Source organism: Mangifera indica, chromosome 13 (assembly GCF_011075055.1).
Source record: "Mangifera indica cultivar Alphonso chromosome 13, CATAS_Mindica_2.1, whole genome shotgun sequence".
Taxonomy (NCBI): Eukaryota; Viridiplantae; Streptophyta; class Magnoliopsida; order Sapindales; family Anacardiaceae; genus Mangifera; species Mangifera indica.
This window is the reverse complement of record NC_058149.1, coordinates 8,022,925-8,046,001: the sequence shown is the minus strand read 5'-3', so window position 1 is coordinate 8,046,001 and position 23,077 is coordinate 8,022,925. Positions and strand designations below refer to the sequence as shown.

The following is a 23,077-nucleotide window of genomic DNA, read 5'->3' as shown; positions in this document are numbered from 1 at the left end:
GGTTTTTAAAATCTTATAGGTGGGAATTTGGGAATTAACTAAATCTTGGGTGGGAATAAGTCTTTTGGCCTTAATAAAATGGTGCATTTTGAACTTAGTTGAAACGGTTAGAGAAGGGAGAAATTTTAGAAGAGAGAGGTTTTCTGTAAGAGAATTATTTGTGAGGAAGACTTGTAAAGTTTCATTCATATATTAAATATAAAACCAATAGGGTATTTAGAGTTACAAGATGACTCTTTAAATCCTAAATATATGAACTATGTATGAACATAATTAATATTTTAACAATGAACTTGCACTAATATTAAACTTGTGTCACATGAAATAATGGATGAATTATGTATGAACATCATTAATAACCTAACAATGAACATGTATTATAATTTATAAACTTGCACTAATAATATTAAATTTGTGCCACATAACATGCATATAGAAAATGCAAATTAATCTTCAACACTTCTTTTTAATTTGAAATTTTCTTCCTTACTCCAAGATATACTCATAATTGATGAAAACTTTTAAACTTGAGTGGTATTGTAAAAATATCCACAACTTGATCGTTTGTCTTTACATGTTTAAGTTCCACTTCCTTTTTTTCACTACATTCTCTAATAAAATGATACATTGTGTTATTATGTTTGCTATGAACATGGAAAATCAGGTTCTTAGCTAATGTTTATGTAGACTTGTTGTCAATGCAAATTTTAGTTACTTACTTTTGTGCAAGTAGAGTTCCTTCAATAAACTCCTAAGCCAAATAGCATGACAAGTACAAGATTTCAAGACCACATATTTAGATTCACAAGTTGAAAGAGTAACAATTGACTACTTCTTCAAACTCCATGTAATAGCATAATCACCCACGAAAAACACAAAAATAGTAATGCTCTTTCTATCATCAACATCTCCCACAAAATCAATATCACAAAATCCAAAAAGCTTGAAGTCAATCGACAAATAATAGAACAACTCATAATTAATTGTACCTTTAAGATAGTGAATGATTCTTTTCATAGATTTCATATGGGTAGAATTAGGAGTTTTCATGAAATGACTTAAAACCCTAATTGTAAAGAGAATATTTGTCCTTGTACATGTCATGTATCTTAAACTTCCCACAAAACTTTTAAATATAATGGAATCGTTCTTATATCCTTCATCAAATTTTGACAATTTTATTCCACATTCTATAGGTGTGTTGATAGGATTATAGTTAAGCATGTTGAATTTATTTAATATTTCTCTTGTATAGCCGTCTTGTGAAATAAAAATTCTATCTTGCCTTTGTTTCACCTCCAAGCCCAAATAGTATGATATAAGTCATATGTCTGTCATGTCAAACTTTAGTGATATACTTTTCTTGAATTCTTCAAACAATCTTGGATTATTTTAGTGAAGATAAGATCATCTATATAAAGGCAAACAAGTAAAAAATCTCCATTCTTATATGATTTAACGTAAAAAGAGTACTCATAAGGGCAACAAACAAATCCATTGTGTTGGATGTACTTGTTAATGCAAGTATTCTATGCCCTTAGTGCTTGCTTTAAACCATACAATATTTTCCTCAATATCAAAACTTTATGTTCATGACCTTTTAACTATAAAACCTATTGTTTGCTCAACATAGATCTCCTCTTCAAGATAGCTATTTAGAAAAGCCAACTTAACATCAAGTTGGAAAATTTTCCACTTCATTTGAGCAGCCAAAGAAATCAGCAAACGAATTATCTCCATATAAGCAACAGGTGTAAACACTTATTTATAGTCCATTGGATAATTTTGCTTGTATCCTTTAGCAACAAGTCTTGTTTTATATCTCTCCATATCTCCTTTTGTATTCCTCTTTGCTTTATAAACCCATTTGACTCTAATAGTTTCATGACCTTTGGGAAGTGTTGATAATTCCTAAGTGTTATTTTTCTCAATTGCTTTGATTTCTTCCCTCATAACTTGCCTTGATATGTTGTTTTTCATAACTCCCTCATAGTTTAAAGGTTCACTATCTACAAGAAGACAAAAGAAATTATTTTCATCATAATTGGTAATTTTTTTAGTTTCATTATAAAATATCATGCAAACTCCTTATTTTATGTAATTCTCCATTAGAACCTTTCTCATGTGGAGAAGTAAGTGAATGAGGTAGAGTTGTATCTTGAATAAGATTTTCCTCTTCATCGTTAAAGTATGGAAATAAGTCATAGGTGTTTTCTTCTTTTTCCTCCCAATCCTACATTACTTCTTTATCAAACTTAACATCTCGGCTCATTACGATCTTGCGAGTGCTTGGATTATATAACTTGTAGCCTTTAGACTTTTGGTTATAGCCAATGAAGATATGCTTGACACTTCGATCATCCAACTTGGATATTTCTTGTTAAGAAACATGAACATACATAATATTTCCAAACACTTGAACATAAGCAACATTAGGCTTTCTTCCATTCTATGTTTCTTGTAGGATTTTGTCTTTGACACTTCTTATTGGAGATCGGTTCAACAAATAAACTACACAAGAAATGGCTTCTGCCTAAAATTCTTTAGGCATACATTTGGTTTTCAATATATATCAAGCCATGCTAAGAATTGTTATATTCTTTCTCTCAGCTATGTCATTTTGTTATGGCGATGTAAGGACCATTAAGGGACAATGAATACCATGTGATTAACAAAAATTATTGAACTCTTTTGATGTGAATTTGCTGCCTTAAAGCTTTAATCATATAATCACTTTCATTTTCCACCAAAGTTTTAAACTTCTTGAATTCTTCAAATGCTTTAGATTTTTGCTTCAAAAAATAAACTTAATTCTTTCGACTATAATCATCATTGAAATGCAAAAAGATATATTTGTTTCTAAAAGACAATGGCTAGATTGGTCCACATACATTAAGGTACACAAGATGAAATGGCTCAGTTGCTTTTATTGTAGCTTCTTCTGGAAAACTCTTTCTTGGATGCTTACTAAGTAAACATCCTTTACATAAATAGTGCTGATAGTTAATGTGAGGCATTCCATTCTCCATGTATTTATCTCCCAAAAGTTTGAGTGCTCCATTTTTGGACATAAACACCTCAGCAATCAATTTAGCATTTTGATCTTTGAGCCAAAAACAACAATTTTTCATGTAAAATTCATACCTCTTTTCAAAAAGTTGTTCGAAACTTAAAATATTGCTTTTCAATTTAGGCACATAGTATACATCAATAATAAGCCTATGACTTTCATTTCTTGAAAAAATTAAAATTGTACCTTTCCCACAAATTTGAATTTGTGAAGAATCTCTAAAGGAAACATTGTCCTTCACCTTATCATCAAGCATTACAAAGTTTTCTTTATCACCAATATATGATTGGTTGCTTCATTATCAAAGAACCACAAATTTTCTTATTTTCTCTCAACATCTTTGAGTGTTAGCAACAAAGTGGGCTCTTTAACTTCTTACTCGTTATCAACATCATTCGTCTATTCCTTAATATGAGTCATTGCAAAATAACATTCCCAAGAATAATGACCAAATATTGACAATTGCAACATTCAACATAAGACTTATCATACATTTTTTCATTTGGTCTAGAATAGTTACCTTTTTTTCTCTCTTTCTCTCTTTTGTTGTTCTTTAACCTTTATACAATTGATAACTCATTTCATCATTAGTGAAATTGTTATAATCACCTCTAGCTCATCCTCCTTAACCATGACCATGACCATGATCATGTCCTCATTGTCGTCTTTTTTTGTTAGTCTCACCATTATCCTCTTTTAAAGAAACTTTCACTTTTAAAGCTTGTTGCAATGGTTCATCTTACCTCTTTTTAATCATGTCTTCATAGGATTGTAAAAAGTCATCTAATTGTTCAAGTGACAAAGAGTTTAAATCTTTGGACTTCTCAATGACACAAACCACATAATCAAAATTTGGAGTCAAAGAACAAAGAATTTTTTCTACCACATGAACATCTTCAATTTGATAACCATATCTTTTCATTTAACTTACAATGGCCTTTACCTTTGAACAATAATTTGAAATTAACTCAGAATCTTTTATATGCTACTTTTCAAAATCACCTTGTAATAATTGAAATCATACTCTTTTTCATTTTGTCAACTTTTCAAAATGAACGTTGCAAAATCTCTCATACTTCATTTGAAGTGGTTACTTTGGTCACCTTTACAAATATTGAATCATTCAAACATTGATAGATGAGGGTGAAAGCTTGTTGATCCCTCTTCCTTGTCTTTGTCAAAGCGTCATTCTCATTCTGTGGTGAATTAGTTTTATTTTCAAGTTGTACATCACTTTTCTCAATAACATCTCATGCATCCTATAAGCCAAATATGACTTTATGCAAAGACATCATGTTTCATAATTTTTTTTAGTAAGGCGAAGAAATTGAAACAAATAAACTCTATTGTTATTTACTATCTCTCAAAAGTTTCAAGCTCTAATACCACTTTATTAGAAAGAAGAGAAATTTCATAAAGAAGAGACTTTGCATAAAAGAATTGTTTGTGAGAAAGATTTGTAAATTTTCATTCATATACCAAATACAAAACCAATGAGGTATTTATAGATACAAAGATGATTCTTTAAATCCTAAATATATGAATCATGTATGAACATAATTAATTTTCTAACAATTTACTTGTACTATGAACTTGTATTAACATTGAACTTGTGTTACATGACATAATAGATGAATCATATATGAATATCATTAATAACCTAACAATGAAATTATGCTATGAACTTGCACTAATAACATTGAACTTGTGCCATGTGACATGCATCTTGAAAATGCAAATTAATCTTAAATAAAAAATGCAGTGTTTTAGTTTTATAAAGGTGAAGTGATGAGAGGGTTGAAACACTTTCTCTCAACAGAAACATCTCATTCACAATTTTCTCTATTGAAAAAAGGACATAGGTTTTGGCTCATCAATATTTGATCCAACATGGATTTGACAATAGTTGATGAGACATAGAGCGGTTATTGAAGAATGGATTAATGGTAAATCTAATTTTAGTTATCGTTTTGAATTTGTGTAAATGAAAGGTATAAATTTATCTTGTGAGTCTGTCTTTTGTCGTATGTTTGTATATAATGTTTTGAACTAGATATTTTTGATGTATTCTGAAAATGATTAATGAAAAACTGAAGTCATTTTTTTCTCTATACTCTTCTATCAAACATTGGTTTTGTTGAATTTATATTCTCTAGAGTGTTATGGTATCTTGTTTATGGTGACTTGTTAATTAATTTGTTGAGTTATAAAGTATTGTTTTATGACATCAAAGTCATAGACAAACATCTAAGACTTCGATCAATCACCTTTGCCTGATACAACTAAGCATAATGCTTTAAGTATTTATGCTTTTTTACTAAAACAACTAGTCTTAGTACTATCTAGATGTCTAGTTTACAACTTGTGAACCTTAGACTTACTAAGGAAAATTACAATATTGGAGAGCTCAAGTCTTGTATTTTGTTAGAGCATACGATTGAAAGGACCACCTTATAGGTTTGATACCATGTCTATCACCTTTTATTCTTGTGAAGGTATATAGTATCTTTAAAGTGATGAAACAAAGAAATCCTTAATATTTTCTATGTAAAAAGCATGATAGGTTATTGATGAGCTTGCTTTTATTCTCAATATTTGAGACTATGTTTATTTGTGTCTTAAGATGTTATACTTCCACTAAAATTTGGGAGTCTCTTTAGAATTTCTGTATTTCTTAAAAAAAAATTAAAATGGTACGATTAGATAATATCTTGTAGACTTTGACATGATTATAGGGATAGACTTCTTAGGGAGATATAAAGTTGAGATTAATTACTGATGCAAAAAGGTTCGATTTATTCTCAAGGATGGAGATGAGTTTGATTTCGATGAAAAACACATCAAAAGTCTGATGATTAGTGTCATTAAGGCAAGAAAGATGCTAAGTAAGGGTTGCACAAGTTTTTTAGCTCATATGGTAAGTAAGGTAGAGACAAGCCTAAGTATGGTGAGACACTAGTTGTATAAGAGTTTATATATTTCTTCTCAAATGAGTTATCAAGATTAGCTCTTGAGTGAGAGATTGAATATAGCATTAGGCTGGCATCAAGCACAACACAATATCCAAGACACCTTACAAAATGGTCTTAGTCGAATTACAAGAATTAAAGAAATAGCTCCGAAAGTTATTTGACAATAGGTTCATCAAGTCAAGTTATTCTCCTTAGGGAGCATCCATTTTTTTTTGTCAAAAAGAAAGATAGATCTATGAGAATGTGTATAAATTACAGAGAGTTGAACAAGGAAATAAACAAGAACAAATACCCTTTACTTAAAAGATATGATTTACCTGATAAATTGTAGAAAGTTATGGTGTTCTCGAAGTTTGAGATCGGGCTACCATCAAGTAAGAGTAGTTGAGCAAGATATACCTAAGATGGTCTTCTAAACTAGGTATGAATATCTTGCGTTTATAGTAATATCATTCAAACTAACAAATACCCTTACAATATTTATAAATTTGATGAACAGGATGTTCCAAAATTGCTTGGACAAACTTATTATAGTGTTTATCGATGACATATTAATGTTTTCCATGAGTCATGAGAAGCATAAGGAATACTTGAGATTTACTTTACAGAGGCTAAAGAAGAAACAATTGTATCCAAAAGTTTTGAAGCATGAGTTCTAGTTTAATAAAGTTACATTTTTTAGGCATGTTGTATTGACTAAAATTATATCAATTAACTTAAGCAAGATAGAGGTAGTATTAAACTAGTAGAGGCTGAAAATTGTCAAAGAGGTTCAAAGTTTTCTAGGTTTGGTAGGGTACTATAAGAGATTTATTGAAGGATTTACTAGGCTAGCGAGATCTCTCACAACTTTCATAAAAAATGAAACTCAATTTTAGGATATGAATCTAAAGAGATATATTAACTTAAAACTTTACTCAACCATACAATAAATAAATGACATGATTATCACTTAACAACCAAAGTGTGTAAAAGGATGTAAACACATTTGAACAAACATCAATTATATAAATAATCAATCATTGATAATATAAACGATCAACGTCAAACCATCCACAAGTACAAATATGTCTTAAATCCATAATACATATCAACATTGCATAACATAAACTCCATAAATACATCATAGTTAACTATATGATAAAATGACCAATATGCCTATCTTTTCATGCAACATCCTAAGCCACTCACATCCTTACTACTTGATATCTCTACCTATAAAACAACAACAAGGAATACAGTAAATGAAAACACTTAGTAAATAGGTGACATCTCAATACCTTGCACACACTACTTCTCATAACTAAAATGTTCCAATTGTAATACATAATGTGGTCCTCTCAGATGTTTCTCTAGTATCTCAAATACCCATTCAAATTATTTTGACATACTTGTCATAACTCTATTAGCGGTGTCATCTTGGATAACCATTATCAGTTGATATACATCAATATCTCATATGCAGGTGAAAACATATGACATTTTATATGTCTATCATAAAGGTGTACAATGTACATTGCTAATCACACTTTAAGCTAAGAATACCATAGCCACATGACGTGTCAAACCTCCGACCTTTCCCTTGTCTCACACAAGTATCTTAGACGCTGAAGCATCTTAACGTCTAGGATATGCACAAGCATCCTAAATACTAAGATGCCTAACATCTTATGCATAATATATCTCATGAGTATCGATTTCTCAAAAATAGCTCTAATGTTTTCAAAATATTACTATACTATACACAATTGGTGGCAAAAGTGAAATACATCAAATTTTTATTTTTGATATAGATCCACTCCGATGGAGGTTTATGTCATCATCCATATAATCAAGCACCCTCAAATTAGCTAGCCATCTTAATTTACCTTTATTAGGGCCTTTTTATATCTATCCTTTTTTTAGTACATAACATAAGAGTAAAATTATCATTTTTACTATCTAAATGGGCTTTCATAGCCCTTTTCATCTATACTAATCATGAACAAGTGTCACACTTAACATGAACAGGCATTCATCCAGCCTTTTGACTAACAGTAGGCTAACGATGTTAACCTCTTTCATCAAACATTTTTGTTCATCCTTATAACAATCATTCATCCTAAAATATCATGAACAAATCGTCATGACCTTAACCATATAACACTCGTCCCTTTGACAAATGAGAATATTTTATCTAATATAAGAGAGAGACAGACGTCCTTGCATGTAGACACAACCATTCATTATTATCTATAAAAATTTAACCGATGTGTTTCTAAAATATTCTACGAAAATCTAACAACTAACAATTACATATTCATCTAGAGTCATCTTTAAGCACCCTAAACAGTCTATTTCATCATTAACAAACTCAATTATTCATCAAGTTCACAGATCATGCATAATTTATAATTTCTATGCTATAAAGATTATAATCATTACATAAGTCATAAACATCAAATCATATCCTCAACATTATCCCTAATAACATAGGGAAGATGACTATTTTACCCCTTTTTTTAACAGAAAAAATTAACAGAAGTTTGACCATGAATGAGAGTTTGGGCTTTTCACTCCTCTGGGTGTGGGTTTGAGATTAGGCTAAAAGTTGGGTGGGAAATAGTCATTTTCCCAATAACATATTAATATCACTCAAAGATTAAACACAACATGTTTCTAATGACCATAGGTTACAAATTCAACAACGTAAACCCAATATCAAAGTCATGATCTAAGTGAATCATTCTACTTAACTTTCTTCTTATGTTTAGCAAAGTCTTAGTGTGGCAATTGATTGTTTCTTAGCATATCTAGTTGCCTTGGAACCTTTCTTCTCTCTCACTTTTGTGCTCTGAAAATATAAAATGCAGAATGAGCTAAACAACTTATGCAAACCTTATTATTTTACCCAGATAATGCTATGAGTGATCGTTCTTATGCTATGAATGGTTGTTCTTGTAGTTATGCAAATAGAGATATATCTTGAATTCACCAGAAAACTGACTCTTATCTAATTTCAAATTTGTTGCACTAATGAACAGATGTGTATACGCCCATGCATAATCATTCAGCCTACCACATTTAGCCATTTTTATGCAGCCAATGTAGAATGACAAATCTACCTATTTTAAGACATGAACGAGCATCCAACCTCATGGTACATGTCCATTCCAACTCTTAAACAACCATTATAAAATTTAAACCCCCTAAAATCAAAAGCAAAGAAAAAAGACAAAAATAACTACCAACATGCATGAATAAAAAATTATATCAATTCTTTAATCCTAAATCAATATAAGTTATTCCAAAAGTAAGAAACAATCATTATTCATAAAATTTAGGAAAAGAGATCGTCACACTTACCTATATCTTGCAAGCAAGTAGTATCGTCATCGATGCCCATTCTTCTCCTTTTATTCTACGACCAAAAACATTTCACGGATGGTTGTCAATTTTTTCCTCCTTTCTCACACAAACTCTCTTCCTCTCTCTCTCTCTCTCTCTGTTTGTATCATAATCAATAGAGAAAATTAGGGTTTCTTATTCAACTAAAGGCAATTTTATATATTTGTACTTTCTACCTTCAATCGAGATTCTTGACAAATTCAACACTCTTAATTTTAGGTAATGTATGGTTGTAACTCTTCATAGGGTATAGGTGTATATGTACAAGTATCTCTTTCATAGCCTCAATTGTACATCAAACTAAATTGGATATTGACTTCCTGATTTTGACCCATTTCGATCTGAATTCAAATCTATACATATTGAAAGGATGATAATCCCCTTGGAGCATATCTAAAGGTGTTACAATCCTTATTCTTAAGTGTTCAAAATGTTGTATAAGGATTTAAATGTTACAGTCTTATCATCCCAAATAACTAGTCCTTGACTCATGGTATCAATCAAACTCATCATATTATTCAAACATCTTATATATCTCGTGAAAGCAAGCTATATCTCATGTCGACATCCTAGATGTTTGTGATTCCTAATTTTGTTACACATAGCACATTACTAGTGGGCTTAGGCTGGATAGACATCGACAACTTAGCCACACAATAAATTATTTATCGTAATCTCCTTTTTGTCATATACTTCTGACTAATTGGACTAATATATAAAAACCATTCTTGGTGGCTATTAACATGGATGCATACATGAAACATCTTGTTGAGCACGTGAGGAATAATCTATTACAGTTTCCTTTATCATGGATACCTAACTTAAATAAACTACTTTGAGGGCATCTTAGTGTTATGTGCATGAAGCATCAGATAACTGTCTAGCTACATTCTACTTGCTCTCACATGCTTTCTTGAGCCATATTGCACATATAGAATGGTTTTATATGATCCTTTCATTGTGTCTTATTCATATACAACTATTCATAATTTCTATTCAAAACTAATCTATTTAAGGTTTATGTCATATTTCACACATTCGAACACTTATCCTTTGATTCTCGCTTTAAATTATTCTTTATTAAGGATTACTTATCTAATCCCTTCTTCCAACACATAACATAGTGGTATAAGTGTAATTTAGGCCATATGTATAGGTGTGACTATCCATGTACACCTACTCACTGTTTATGCAAATGCACGAGTATTCACCCTCTTTTCACAACTACACATTCCTTATTCCTCAATTAAGAATGTGCACCCTTCATGCCCATGGTTGTTCCCCTTATGCACAACCATAAATCTTATATTTCATGCATAGGTAAGACACGACCATACATCTTTATATTAGATATTCATAGTTGTGAACCCTATGCATGATCGAGTTATCTTCTACCTAACTTATGCACAACTGTTCATGTCCAAGTGCATGATCGTGCACTACCAACTTACTTGGAATTCTAGAAATTCAAGCAATAATCTGTGTCCTAACACTTGAAATTGAAGGTTTTACACTAGGTCATGCTTTCCATTCCAAAAATTGTATCCTAACATGCATGTCATTCAATTGAAACATCATAATCCATTATACATACTAATTCCAGTTTATAATTTCAACAAAATCATTTCAATTAAATAGTAAGGATGCCCATGATCGTTTATCACTGTAGTTCTTATACAACATACAATAACAATACATGAAACCCTATAATTATAAAATCATTGCTTGTTTCATACATGATCAATTAAACTAGCGTGAAAAAGGGTCCAACTTACTTGGATTCTATCAAATTCTCATTCTTAAGGTAACTGTGAAATTCAACAACTTTCTCCTTTCCAACGATACTAAATAAGGTGTTTCTCTCTCTCACTCTTTATTCTCTTTCTCTAAAAGTTTTTATTATGTTTCTCAACTAACACTCATTTCTTTATATAATTTTCACCAAATAACATCAGTCATCTTTGACTTGCAACCTTAATAAATGATTATCTAGATGATTTCATTCATCTTTGTCATGTCTCCTGATCTCTAAAGTCAAGTTTTATCCGATAATCAACTTCATGCATAATTGTGCACTTCCTCATGCACGATTGTACATGAAATTTGAGTTAAGCTTTATCCATTTATTGGGTGTACAAGCATCCACTTTCAACATGCACGATCATATACCCTCTTAGACTCAAAAAATTTTCACATCTTATACTAGAAAGAACTATTATGACCTTACACCATATGTACGAGCATTAGGAGTGAACGATACTAGGTACTTTATAAAAATCTATGAAACTTGAATCATACCGAAATAAGCCAATTCTTAAAAATTGGAACCTACAAGGTCAATTTTAAGTAGGAATCAAACTTATAGGTTTTAAGTAGGTTTCGATTTCTATTTGGAACCTATGTTATATTTCAAATTCCATTATTTAAAATATTAGAATTTTTTCATCTTTTTTAAATTTAACAAATGTTTATAGATACAAACATAAATACTTTTATCCAGTTTTAAAAACCAAATATGCTCTAGTTGACTATCTATTTTTTCTCCATTGTCTAGGGGCAAATTTTGGTATTTTTAATTGTAATACTTGAACAATAAAACTAAACGTGAGGAAGGTAAGTATAATTAAATAAGTTATGAAATAAAAGAGATTTGTTCATTACATCGTAGATTTTTCTGCTTTATGATAAATTTAGTCAACAACAAATTACCATAGTCTAAGTCAGTGCAAAATTTTTCATATCTTTAAGGTTCCTTTTCGTTTCATCTATGCCCTGCCACTTTGTTTCATTGAATTTTTTAAAAGCTATATATATAATGAATAAAGAAAGGCAACAATCATGTCTCTCTTCATTTAATTTCTTTGCTTTTCATTTCGATCTTGGTTTCGAATCTGACTATTTACAAGATGGAACTAGAATTGGAACCAAAACCAGTTGGTTCCACAAAATTGGAACCATAACCTATCTACGATAGACAGATTCTAGGTAGGAACAAGAATTGAAAGTCAAGTACCCATAATTCTGATTTTGGTTCAGTTTTTTTTTTGTACACCCCTAACAAAGCGTGTATTTCTAGCAAGCACGACCATACAACACACTTCAATCATAACTCATGCATAAACATTTATCAAATATTGAAAATGACTAAAATACACTTGAGATGTACCTGCGCATGACATAGACCATCTTTTATACAATTGATTATCTCCTCATCACTAATAATGTCCTCTAGAAGCTAGGGTACCATCTAAAGTGATGCCAATAGTCAACTAACAAGCAATTTATCAGTTTTATTCCATCACACATGGTCTGGATAAATTTTCTTACAAAAATTGATTCAAAATTAGAGCTATCTAACCTTACTTACACAAACGGAGACGGTTGAGACACCAAATCGTCGAAGTGATTTTTCAAGATGTGAGTACTAACCATAAAAAGGACTTAAAACCTCTAGCATTGAAAATTTTCTTAAGTTAACTTCAATGAGATGACTTGTAAGTTGGAAGAAAACACTGTTGAAGTGTTTTGGGTGTTAAAGTTTACAAAGATCTTGGACGAGCAAAGGATTTGTCTTTGCAGACATGTGTCAAAATGATTCTAATACCATGAGATTAATCAGAAAAACGTATAGATCTAGGGTTCGGGAACAAGATTTAGAAGAGAGAGACAAGGAGGAGTCGAGAGAATTCTTTTGACTATGGGAGATATGTTTTATTGAAGTGTGCTCAATGAATAACATGTATACAAATGGTCCTTTGTGTAGTTTAACAGCTCTTTATTTCTTAACAGATTTTACAAAACACAAACCAAATCCATTCTCAACAGTGCACATAAATTTACTATTGATTAATGCATCATACCCCTTTCTAATCATCAATCTAATGCAGAATAACAAGAAGTGACACCAAAATCAGAATAAATCAATGTAGTTAATAATTGGTGTCTTGATTTATGTCAAAAGTCCCATGAATTTCTAGATGTAAGTTAAATTCAGTTATTATTAGGCAGAAGTTTTACAGACATTGCTATATATGAATCAATTTTCAACTTTTTTTTAATTTGATTAATCAATCAAACCATGGGCTCTGCTGAGGCCTTTCAACATCTCTAAGAGCCTTCCACACGACACTATTACACTTGATGCCCGATCCCAGTGCAATTTGCCAAACTCTGTCACCTCTCTTCATCCTTTTATTTGCCTCCAAGTAAGCCAGTTCATACCACACACTACTGCTCGAAGTATTCCCAAATCGCTCCAAAGTTTTCCTTGAAGCCTCCATGTACTCGTGTGTGAGATCCAAGTTCTTCTGAATTTCATCCAACGCTTTCTTGCTTGTCCCCAATATGCATATGTGCTCGAACGCCAGCTTGTAGTTTGGGATGTATGGTTTCGTTTTCTTCCTGGAGAGCAAATTCTTGAAGAAATGAAATTGCTCAGAGATCGGTAGAACTAGAGGGCCTAGAGTTGTGATGTTTGCCTTGAGGGCATGGCCGCCCACCTCGATCACTTCCTTGCTCACTGATAGCCCTCGCCTCCCTTCTGCATCTTCCTTTAGATGTATCGACTTGAAGCTTCTATTATCCATGCCTTTGTGCGTTCGAACCAGCTGCAAGACATGTATGAGATGTTAGAAAATATTATGATATAAGTTTACATTAATTATGACTTTTTTTTTCTAAATATTGTTTACATATATGATTAAGTAACCAACCAAGATAAATTTAAGATTTTTAGTTTTAATTGATTTTTGATGAGATCTAATAATTTATTATATATTGATTAAGTACTTACTCTAAAACTAATATAGTATAGTTTTATCTATTTAAATTTCTCATTTAGGTTTTAATAATCTTAGTTACTCTGATTAAGATAATCTTAGTAACATTCTAAGTGTTCTTATGAGTCTAAAAAATTTTAATTAAATATTTTTTTGTAGTGCGAATTAGGTTAAATTTATATGTTTATGTAAATTAGATCTTGCATCAGAGTATTCGAGAACAAAATTTTGGTATTCAAGTTCTGAACTTAAGTTTGTTTTTGGTACCTGTTTGAGTTGGTACTTGGAGCGCCACCGGTCAGGGCGGCAGCTTGAGAGCAACATTGCGGCGGCGCCCATGCGGAAGAAGCAATTAGGGAGAAGCATGTCGGGGTCATTGCCGCAGTACCAGGTATGGCTAACGACTTCTGTGCTAACAACAAGAGCATACGAGCCTGGATAAGCGATCAATAAGTCTCTTACTAAATCGATGGCGATAATTCCTGCTGCGCAGCCCATGCCACCAAGATTGAAGCTGTTAATATTATGTCTAAATTTGTAATGGTTTATTATCATTGAAGAGAGTGATGGCGTAGTGTTCAAAACTCCGCAGTTGACGACGAGGATATTGATTTCCTTTGGCCGGATTTTGGTGGCTGCAAGAAGGTCATCAATGGCCCCGAAAAATACCATTGCTGCCTCCTCTCGACCATCCTTTAAATTTGGCTTGTAACCGGGGCAAAAAACTTTTCTAGGCAGGTAAGTTTCATCTCCAATTCCGGAATTTTTGAGAACTTGTTGCTTGAATTCCAGGGCAGCCTCATTAAAGTTGCCTGATTTTCTTGCTAGTACCATGAATTCTTCCTTTGAAATCTATGTAAACATTTTTCATCAAACGTATCAATACTAATAAAAAAGAAGCCTGCATATGAAGATTCAACTAGAAAGCGAGGGATTACCTTGAGTTGATTCGGCGGACGATAACAAGCGAAATCGACTAAATAAATTGAGCGAGGGATTAGATGAAGACAAAGAAAAACAATGAAGGCGAGCAATCCGAAAATTAATAGAGTAAGAGAGAGGTCATATTGGGGGAAGAAATCATTCCAGGTGAGCTTGGCGATTCCAGCACTGAGTATCAAAATGAAAAATGGTGCAGTGAAGAGGTAAAAGCCATGAGAAAGGAGATAGCCATAACCAAGCCTCACGTATTTTAAGTTAACAGAATTCAAGAAATTAGGGAGGCCATGGCGGACCCTGACGGAGAAATTCAATGAGCCTGCATATGGGCCCGAATCTTCGATACCCGTATTCACAATCTCAGTGGAAATTATCTCTTGCTCTCTTGCTGCAGCCATGATCAGATCGAACAAGAAAAATGTAAGATGCAAATCAAAGAATTAATAATTCACATAATTAAATAAGTTTAACAAGAATAGATTGAAGAAGAGGATGACAAACAATGGAATGTGTATGTGTGTGTATATATATATATATATATATATATATATATATATTTAAATAAAAGAGCCGCGGAGGAAAATAAAATAATACAATATTGCATGAAGTTACGTGAAGAAGAACACTGAGGAGGGTAACAGAAAGGAGGCGTTTTGAGCATGAAGGCATGGAGCAGCAGGTCTGCGGCAGAAGATAAATGGTGTGTGTGGTAGTAATCCATGAAGAAAGTAATATCCTAATAAACTATAGACTGACCTGAAATTTTTTTATCGGTTATTAGTATTGTAGAGAAGACTTTCTGTACAAACTGAATAACTGTTGTGATAAAACCCTATTGGTTTTTTCTAACAAAATTGAGAAAATTAAAATAAGAATGGAGAAGAAAGATTGAGATTTGAATTACTTCAGGAGATCAACCTCTAATTTGATCATTTAGAGAGAATCAACCTTCAAATTGGCTAAATGCTTTGAATTATATTTTATTGCTCAAGAAAAATAGTCCAAAGAAATTACTTTTATATATATATATATATATATATATATATATATATATATATATATATATATATATATATATATATATATATATATATATTATATATATATATATATATATATATATGTATGTATATGTATATGTATATGTATATGTAAATAATTTCCAATATTTAGTGAACTAGAATTTGTTTTTTTAGTATAGTAATCAAATGATGTATCGTATTATATATTAAAAACCTAATTTTATGTATCATATATTAAATATTGTATCATATCATATGATACAGTTTTTAAAAAATAATATAATTAACAGTCATTATTTAAAAAAACATTATGAACATTTATAAAAGTTTAAAATTTTTCATATACACCTCTACTACATTGTCATTTTTTATAAAAAGTATATCAATTTGTATTGATAATATGTATCATATCGTATAATACATAGTGTATCATATGATACGTTCACTGTATCATATTAATTACGATACATCTAATAATATGTATCATTTTTTATCTGTATCGTATCGTATTATAGAATATTAATAACTACATTCTTTAGTCAATTTGAAATTCTAATAAAATAAATAAATAATAAGAGAAAATATGATATTCTTGTTTTAATTATGATATTATTAACACTCCTATTATAATTAGAATAAGTCAAATTAGAATTAAAACCCTAAAATTAAGAAATTCTAACATGTTGCTCATGTATTTATGTTGGAATTATTTAGTGCTTAATTCTAATTTTGTTCAAAGAGCAATATTATACGTACCAATTATGAGTACACAAATAGGTTACCCACTATTAATATAAAAATGGATATATATTTATGTGTTATCATGTGAATGTATATTATTTTATTTTTAATTCAAAAAAGTGGATACACATAATTTTATTGTAGTTCAATTATCAAAACTAATTGATAGAATCAACCCCGTAAATAATAGTTAGAGATAATTCAGGCGAGAAAAAAAAAATGAATTGGAAGACATGTATGACATGCATGTTGATCATGACATGTAAGGGACATGTATAATATATTATATTATAACTTTGAGTAATATTGCAGTAATGTGAGCTGCAAACGGCCGTGCGCATGTTGCACATAATTATAAGCTATAATGAAATTCACAAACACAAACAATCATTTCACATCATCCATTGCGCTTCTTCTCTCCCCACTTTAGGCCATTATATATCAACAACTTTCACATTAATTCGATAGTTTTCCTCTCTAACTTACTCAGGCTCTTGATTCTATACGTATACATGTTACAGGTGGTGGATCTGAAGGTACACCTGCACTGCAAAGACTGTGAAAAGGCAGTGCGTAAAGCCTTGTGCAAGATTACAGGTACATATACAAGTCGGAATAGGGTAATTAATAATGCCAGTTAATTATATACTTAATGTTATATTATTGAGTATTTTGTTGATAGGTGTAAAGTGTGTGGAGATGGATATGGTGTTGAACAAGATAAGGGTGTTGGGGTATGTGGATCAAGGAGTTGTTGTAAAAAGCATTCAGAAATCAGGAAGGAAAGCGGTGGTTTTATCATCTTCATGTTCATCAATTAGATCAAGCTGGCAATTGCAAGAGGGGCAGAGTCCAAGGCTGCCTAGTTGTTACCGCTGCATTATTCCAAGGTTTCTTTATGCAACTTCCAAACGCACTACTGCTTGTGATTCTACGATATCAAAGATTGCCAAGATTTAGATGAAAGCTGCACTATGTGCATTGCGTTTAACTTTGAAATATTATTGCTTCACATAATAATCCCTTGCTTTCAATAATTGTAATTTTGAATTGTAATGGTAAAATCTATATGATGATATAAGAGTTGTGGTCAGGATATGAATGGTATCACATATTCAAGTAGCTTTAATGGTCTGGTATGACATATTTGAATAGTTTTAACATGAAATTCGTTAGAGTGGAACTTATGAAAATATAACACTTATAGTTGTTTGATTATGACAATGTAAAAGAATTTATTGATGAAATTTCTTGTCACCAATGAAAGTATGCAATTTGAACCTTTGCGTAAGTTAAGCTACAATATCAGCAATTAGAACCCAATAGGACTTTGTTGTCTACTACTATATGAGATTTATAAGATAAGAAAAGTAAAGAGACCGGATGCAAGATTTTTAATGTGGACGGGCTAGGTGATGGAAATGTCTACATCTACCGTGTAACTTATTGATTCTTTAGTGTGTAGGATCAATACACAAGATAGTAAGTTATTAAACTCTTCAAAGATCCAATAAACCTTAAAGATCACATTAATATTGTATGTTTAGATTATAACTTTTAATGTATTGTACTTATTTTTATTTATCATGTCCATCTGTAAATTGTCATTAGATTATCTAATTATCCAGTTTTTTTAAAACTAAAATTATAATTAATGTTAGCCTACAATAGAAAAATTTCTAATATTCTCCCTCTTATGCAACATTAATTATTTTAATAGATATTAAATTAAATGCCCCTTGTCAAGGGCATAAGCAAAAATGCCCTTGTTAGCCTACAATAGAAAATTTTCTAATACTCTCCCTCTTATACAACATTAATTATTTTAAGAGATATTAAATTAAATGCCCCCTATCAACGGCATAAGCAAAAAAGCCTCATTTTCAAGGGTTTAAGCAAATATACTCCATTTTTTTAAATACCAAATATACATTTCACCACTTTTATACAAACTCTCACTCTCATACATTCCTCATGTCATTCAAATTTTTCAATTTCACTCAAAATCGTACATTGTGGATTCATTTGAAAGAAACAAAATTCATGTTTCTGAGCTCGAATCAAAAAATCAATTCGTGATAACAAGCTATTTATACAAATTTTAATCGAAAACTTAATTTATTTGTTAAATTAAGTTTGTATATTTTACATACTTATATAATATTGTGCCATAAAATGAAATAAGGAAAATATGTGGGGGGGGGGGGGGGGGGGGGGGGTGTTGTATTTTGATAGTCAATAATATATTAGGGCATTAAATGAAATGATAGAAAAATATAAGGAGCATATTGCTATTGGACAATGTATACGGATGTTAAATGAAATGTTTACAAAATATAGGGGCATTTTGATATAAAACAATGTATGAGGATGTTAAAAAATTATTAAGAAAATATAGTGAACATTTTGAAATTTGACAAAATATGAGGGTGTTAAATGAGATACGACAAAAATTTCAGGGGCATTTCGATATTATGCAAATATGAAGTTCCTATATTTTATATACTTATATATAATTGTGCCATAAAATGAATATTAAAAAAATGTGAGAGTATTTTGACATTTGACAATATATAAAAGGTTTAAATGAAATGATAGGAAAACATAAGAGACATTTTGATAATAAACAATATATGAGGGTTTAAATGAAATATGTCAAAATTTATGGGGTATTTTGATACAAATTTTATGGGGTGTTAATGGAATTTTTCTGTTAAATGTTTATTTTTTTACTAATATTGGTCATTGTAGGATTAATTAGATTAATTATTGAAATGACAAATTATGTTGTTGTTTATTACGAAGAAGAATAGAGTCAAAGTTATCAGAACATAATGAAATACAAAGGAGGTCCTAAAAGAGTGATTAAAATTTGATGTGAAACAACTCTTGAGGGATTTATCCAGCTGTTGAGTGAACAGTGTGATATCAATTTGATTTGAAACAACAATCAGTTGTGCATAAAATCAAAAGGTATTGAATTCAAAAATAACACATCAAAAACCCTTAGAATGAAAAAAAAAATGGAATTAAAATTTGAAAACTATACATCTAAAAACTCTAGAATAGGAGAATAAACAATGTAACCTAAATTTCGAAAAATACACATAAAAAAATCTTTAAATGAGAAAATTCAAAAAAATAAACTTGAAATTTGAAAACTACACTTGAAAAAAACCTTAAAACAGAAAAAATAGATATGAAATTCGAAAACTATATGTCGATAAATCCTAAAAGAGAAAAAATATCAATTTGCCATATTAACAATTTCCTTCCCTCCCACAAGTTTTACTATTTAAAATACTCACAATTTTCCCCCTAAAATGAGTTCCCTCGAGTTGCACTGTTTAAAAAAATCAAAATTTTCCCTCCTCCCCCAGGATATATTGTTCAAAAAACCACAAACTTCATCTAACCAATAAAATCTAAACACCAAAATTATTCAAAAAAGACAAGGGACGATGAACTCAACTTTTTTGCCATTTTCAAAAAAGTCGAAGTTGTGAGCGGTCACTGGAAGTCCTGTGGAAGCCTCGAGATTTCTTCAAAATTTCCAACAATGATTTTGGGGGAAATGGGTGGGGATTTGATTTGGTTTTGTTTATATGTGAGGGTATTTTGGTCATTTATTGTTAACACAATTTTTTTGCTTTATGTAAAAAAAACAGGATAATTTTGTTTAGAACTCTATTGTTTAGGGCAATTAATTTGATTTTCCTTATTTTAATTTTATTTTAAGAAAAAATAATTTTTCACTCTTAGGTAGCTATCATTTTAACTCATAAAAGACCACTATTTTTAGAAAATAAAATAATTTAAAGATAAATTACACTACAATTATCCATCCAATTAACATAATTATCAATCATGAACCAAGATATTGTTAGTATATTTAATTGACAAAATATCGTACATGATCACGATTACTAATAACAAAAAAAAAAAAAACACAAATCAATGATCTAAAAGTGTGGTAGGAATAGTACCAATGAAGTGACTACAAACAATATCATATCTCTGTTAATATTCTTTATAATTTCTTTCTATCCTTTAGTGTCAAAAGAAACAAAAGAAATTTATTCACTTCATTATTTGTATTTTTCAACCTTAGTTGAGATATCATGAAACATACATATATAACTATTAAACTCATGAGAATATGTCTTGAGACACATGTTATACTATAATCATAAATACAAGAGAAATGGTCTTGAATCACACTTGGTTGATGTATATTCTCATTCCAAAGTTTAAGTTTAGGGTTTAGGGCAATACCATTTTCCTTTTTGTTTAATCATATAATAACATATTAAATTTATTAGAATTACATTATGAATGCATACTGAAAATACAGGATAAATTACTTTGCCCCTAAAATGAAAAATATTTTTAAAAAATCCCTATTAGTAAAATACCATTTAACCTTGTAGTTTGTAAAATGTCATTTAAACCACTGCATATTTCCATAAACAAAGAAAAATTGCATTTTAGCCAATAGGTCTGAATTTGTCAACTGAAATTTTCTAAAAATCTAAGGGGGTAGCTGAATAGGAAAAAAGATGATGGTTTAAAACCCTAGACTGAGGGGGGGGGGGGGGGGGGGAGTCAGTTTTTAAATTTAGAAAATATGTGGTTAGGAGGTAAAAATAAACATTTTAAAATTTTAGGGTAATTCTAAAATATGAGTTTAAATAAAATTTTTAAATAATGATTTTACCCCTAAAATAACAATGAAATTTAACAAATAGATGAATATTTAGATTTTTAATAGTTAACAAAAAGAAAGTTGAGTTTGCATCAAACCTCGTTTGGGAAATAGTCATTCGGCCTTTCATTAATTACACTTAAATTTAACCTTTGAAAATAAAAATTGGGTGAACATGATAGTTTGTGAAACTTGGGGTTTTTTTAGATGGCTAGGTTGGGTTATTAAATAGGAAATTATATTAAATACCCATTTTATCCTTTATTAAGCAAAAATGCTCATTTTTCCTATTCCTAAGTAAAAAATGCCCTAATTTTTTTAAAATACCAAAATTATCCTTCACCACATCTATATAAACCCTTTCATTTTCACTCTCATTATATACGCTTCTTATATCACTTAAACACTCACTCTCACTTTCATTTTTACTTAATATTAATTACTACGGGTTCATTCGGAATGAAGAAGTTCGTATTTTTTAATTCGAATAAAAAAAATCAATTTGTAAAAAAAAGTATTTATATGAATCTTAACTCAAAACTTAATTTTATTTGTTAAATCTAGTTTGTATGTCATATAAAGGGGGCATTTAGATATTTGATAATAATTTAGGAGTTAAATGAAATGTTAAAAAAATATGGGGGCATTTTGATAATACACAATATATAAAGGATTTAAATAACATGTTAAGAATAAATAGATATATTGAAATACCCTTGAATGTTAACAATAAAAAAATCACTCGAAAATCTGAAAAAACATATTTGAATTTCGAAAACTATACGTTCAAATAGCTTAAAAATGAGAAAACTGAAAAATCGATCTGAAATTTCATAATTAGATCATAAAACGTGTCTAAAAAAGCACAAAACTAAAGAGACAGATGTGAAATTTGAAAACTACATATCAAAAAATCTAGCCCAATTACAAACAAGCTCAAAATCATAAAAACAAAAAATCTTAAATTTGATAAAACAAAAAAACTACATAATACACACTAAAATAGTTTTATTTGGGCCTCCAAACAATAGAGCTCAAAACGAACTTCGCGTTGATATATTACAGGCCCGTTAACTCCTGTCGGATCAAAAGTTATGGTTATTCAAATTCTGTCTCCTGCAAGCCCTATAGTTTAAAAAAGGTTAATTTCCACCCAACCCACAGTTTTCACGGTTCAGTGTAAAATTTCCCATGGACCCCCGTGGATCTCCCCCTCTTCCCTCTCCCCCTAAAATTTTGAAAACACTAAATTTTCCCCCACCCCACAGGCGTCTGTGGAAGATTACCGTAGCGCTAACAGATCTAACCCATTTTTCGATTAAAAATCATCATTTCAGCCTTTAATTTCAACACAAATCAAATTTACACATCTAATAACACAATGCCTCAAGAAATTCAAGCAAAACATTTTATGTATTGTTTAAAATCGGAACCCTAAACATTCAAACCTCAAAATCTTCCTC

At 30.5% G+C, this 23,077-nt stretch overlaps 2 protein-coding genes across 2 annotated transcripts; one reads left to right on the top strand and one right to left on the bottom strand.

Annotated features, from left to right (window-relative positions):
- Positions 1-13,357: 13,357 nt before the first annotated feature.
- On the bottom strand, positions 13,358-15,628 carry LOC123195177 (3-ketoacyl-CoA synthase 15-like). The gene is made up of 3 exons (XM_044608819.1): positions 15,146-15,628; positions 14,475-15,059; positions 13,358-14,036 (listed from the first exon to the last, which is right to left on the bottom strand). Exons 1-3 carry the CDS (start codon positions 15,542-15,544, stop codon positions 13,497-13,499), a joined length of 1,524 nt encoding a protein of 507 aa, XP_044464754.1. The 5' UTR covers positions 15,545-15,628; the 3' UTR covers positions 13,358-13,496.
- A 1,693-nt stretch (positions 15,629-17,321) lies between these two features.
- On the top strand, positions 17,322-18,029 carry LOC123195320 (heavy metal-associated isoprenylated plant protein 28-like). The gene is made up of 2 exons (XM_044609009.1): positions 17,322-17,506; positions 17,592-18,029. Exons 1-2 carry the CDS (start codon positions 17,422-17,424, stop codon positions 17,867-17,869), a joined length of 363 nt encoding a protein of 120 aa, XP_044464944.1. The 5' UTR covers positions 17,322-17,421; the 3' UTR covers positions 17,870-18,029.
- The last annotated feature ends 5,048 nt before the right edge of the window (positions 18,030-23,077 follow it).

Bases quoted from the DNA above. Each gene is read 5' to 3' on its own strand.
- LOC123195320 (XM_044609009.1), top strand. From the start codon at position 17,422: ATGTTACAGGTGGTGGATCTGAAGGTACACCTGCACTGCAAAGACTGT. The intron at 17,507-17,591 runs GTACATATACAA...TTTTGTTGATAG, and splicing joins AGCCTTGTGCAAGATTACAG to GTGTAAAGTGTGTGGAGATG.
- LOC123195177 (XM_044608819.1), bottom strand. From the start codon at position 15,544: ATGGCTGCAGCAAGAGAGCAAGAGATAATTTCCACTGAGATTGTGAAT. The intron at 15,060-15,145 runs GTAATCCCTCGC...ATGTTTACATAG, and splicing joins GTCCGCCGAATCAACTCAAG to ATTTCAAAGGAAGAATTCAT. The intron at 14,037-14,474 runs GTACCAAAAACA...CATGTCTTGCAG, and splicing joins CCAAGTACCAACTCAAACAG to CTGGTTCGAACGCACAAAGG.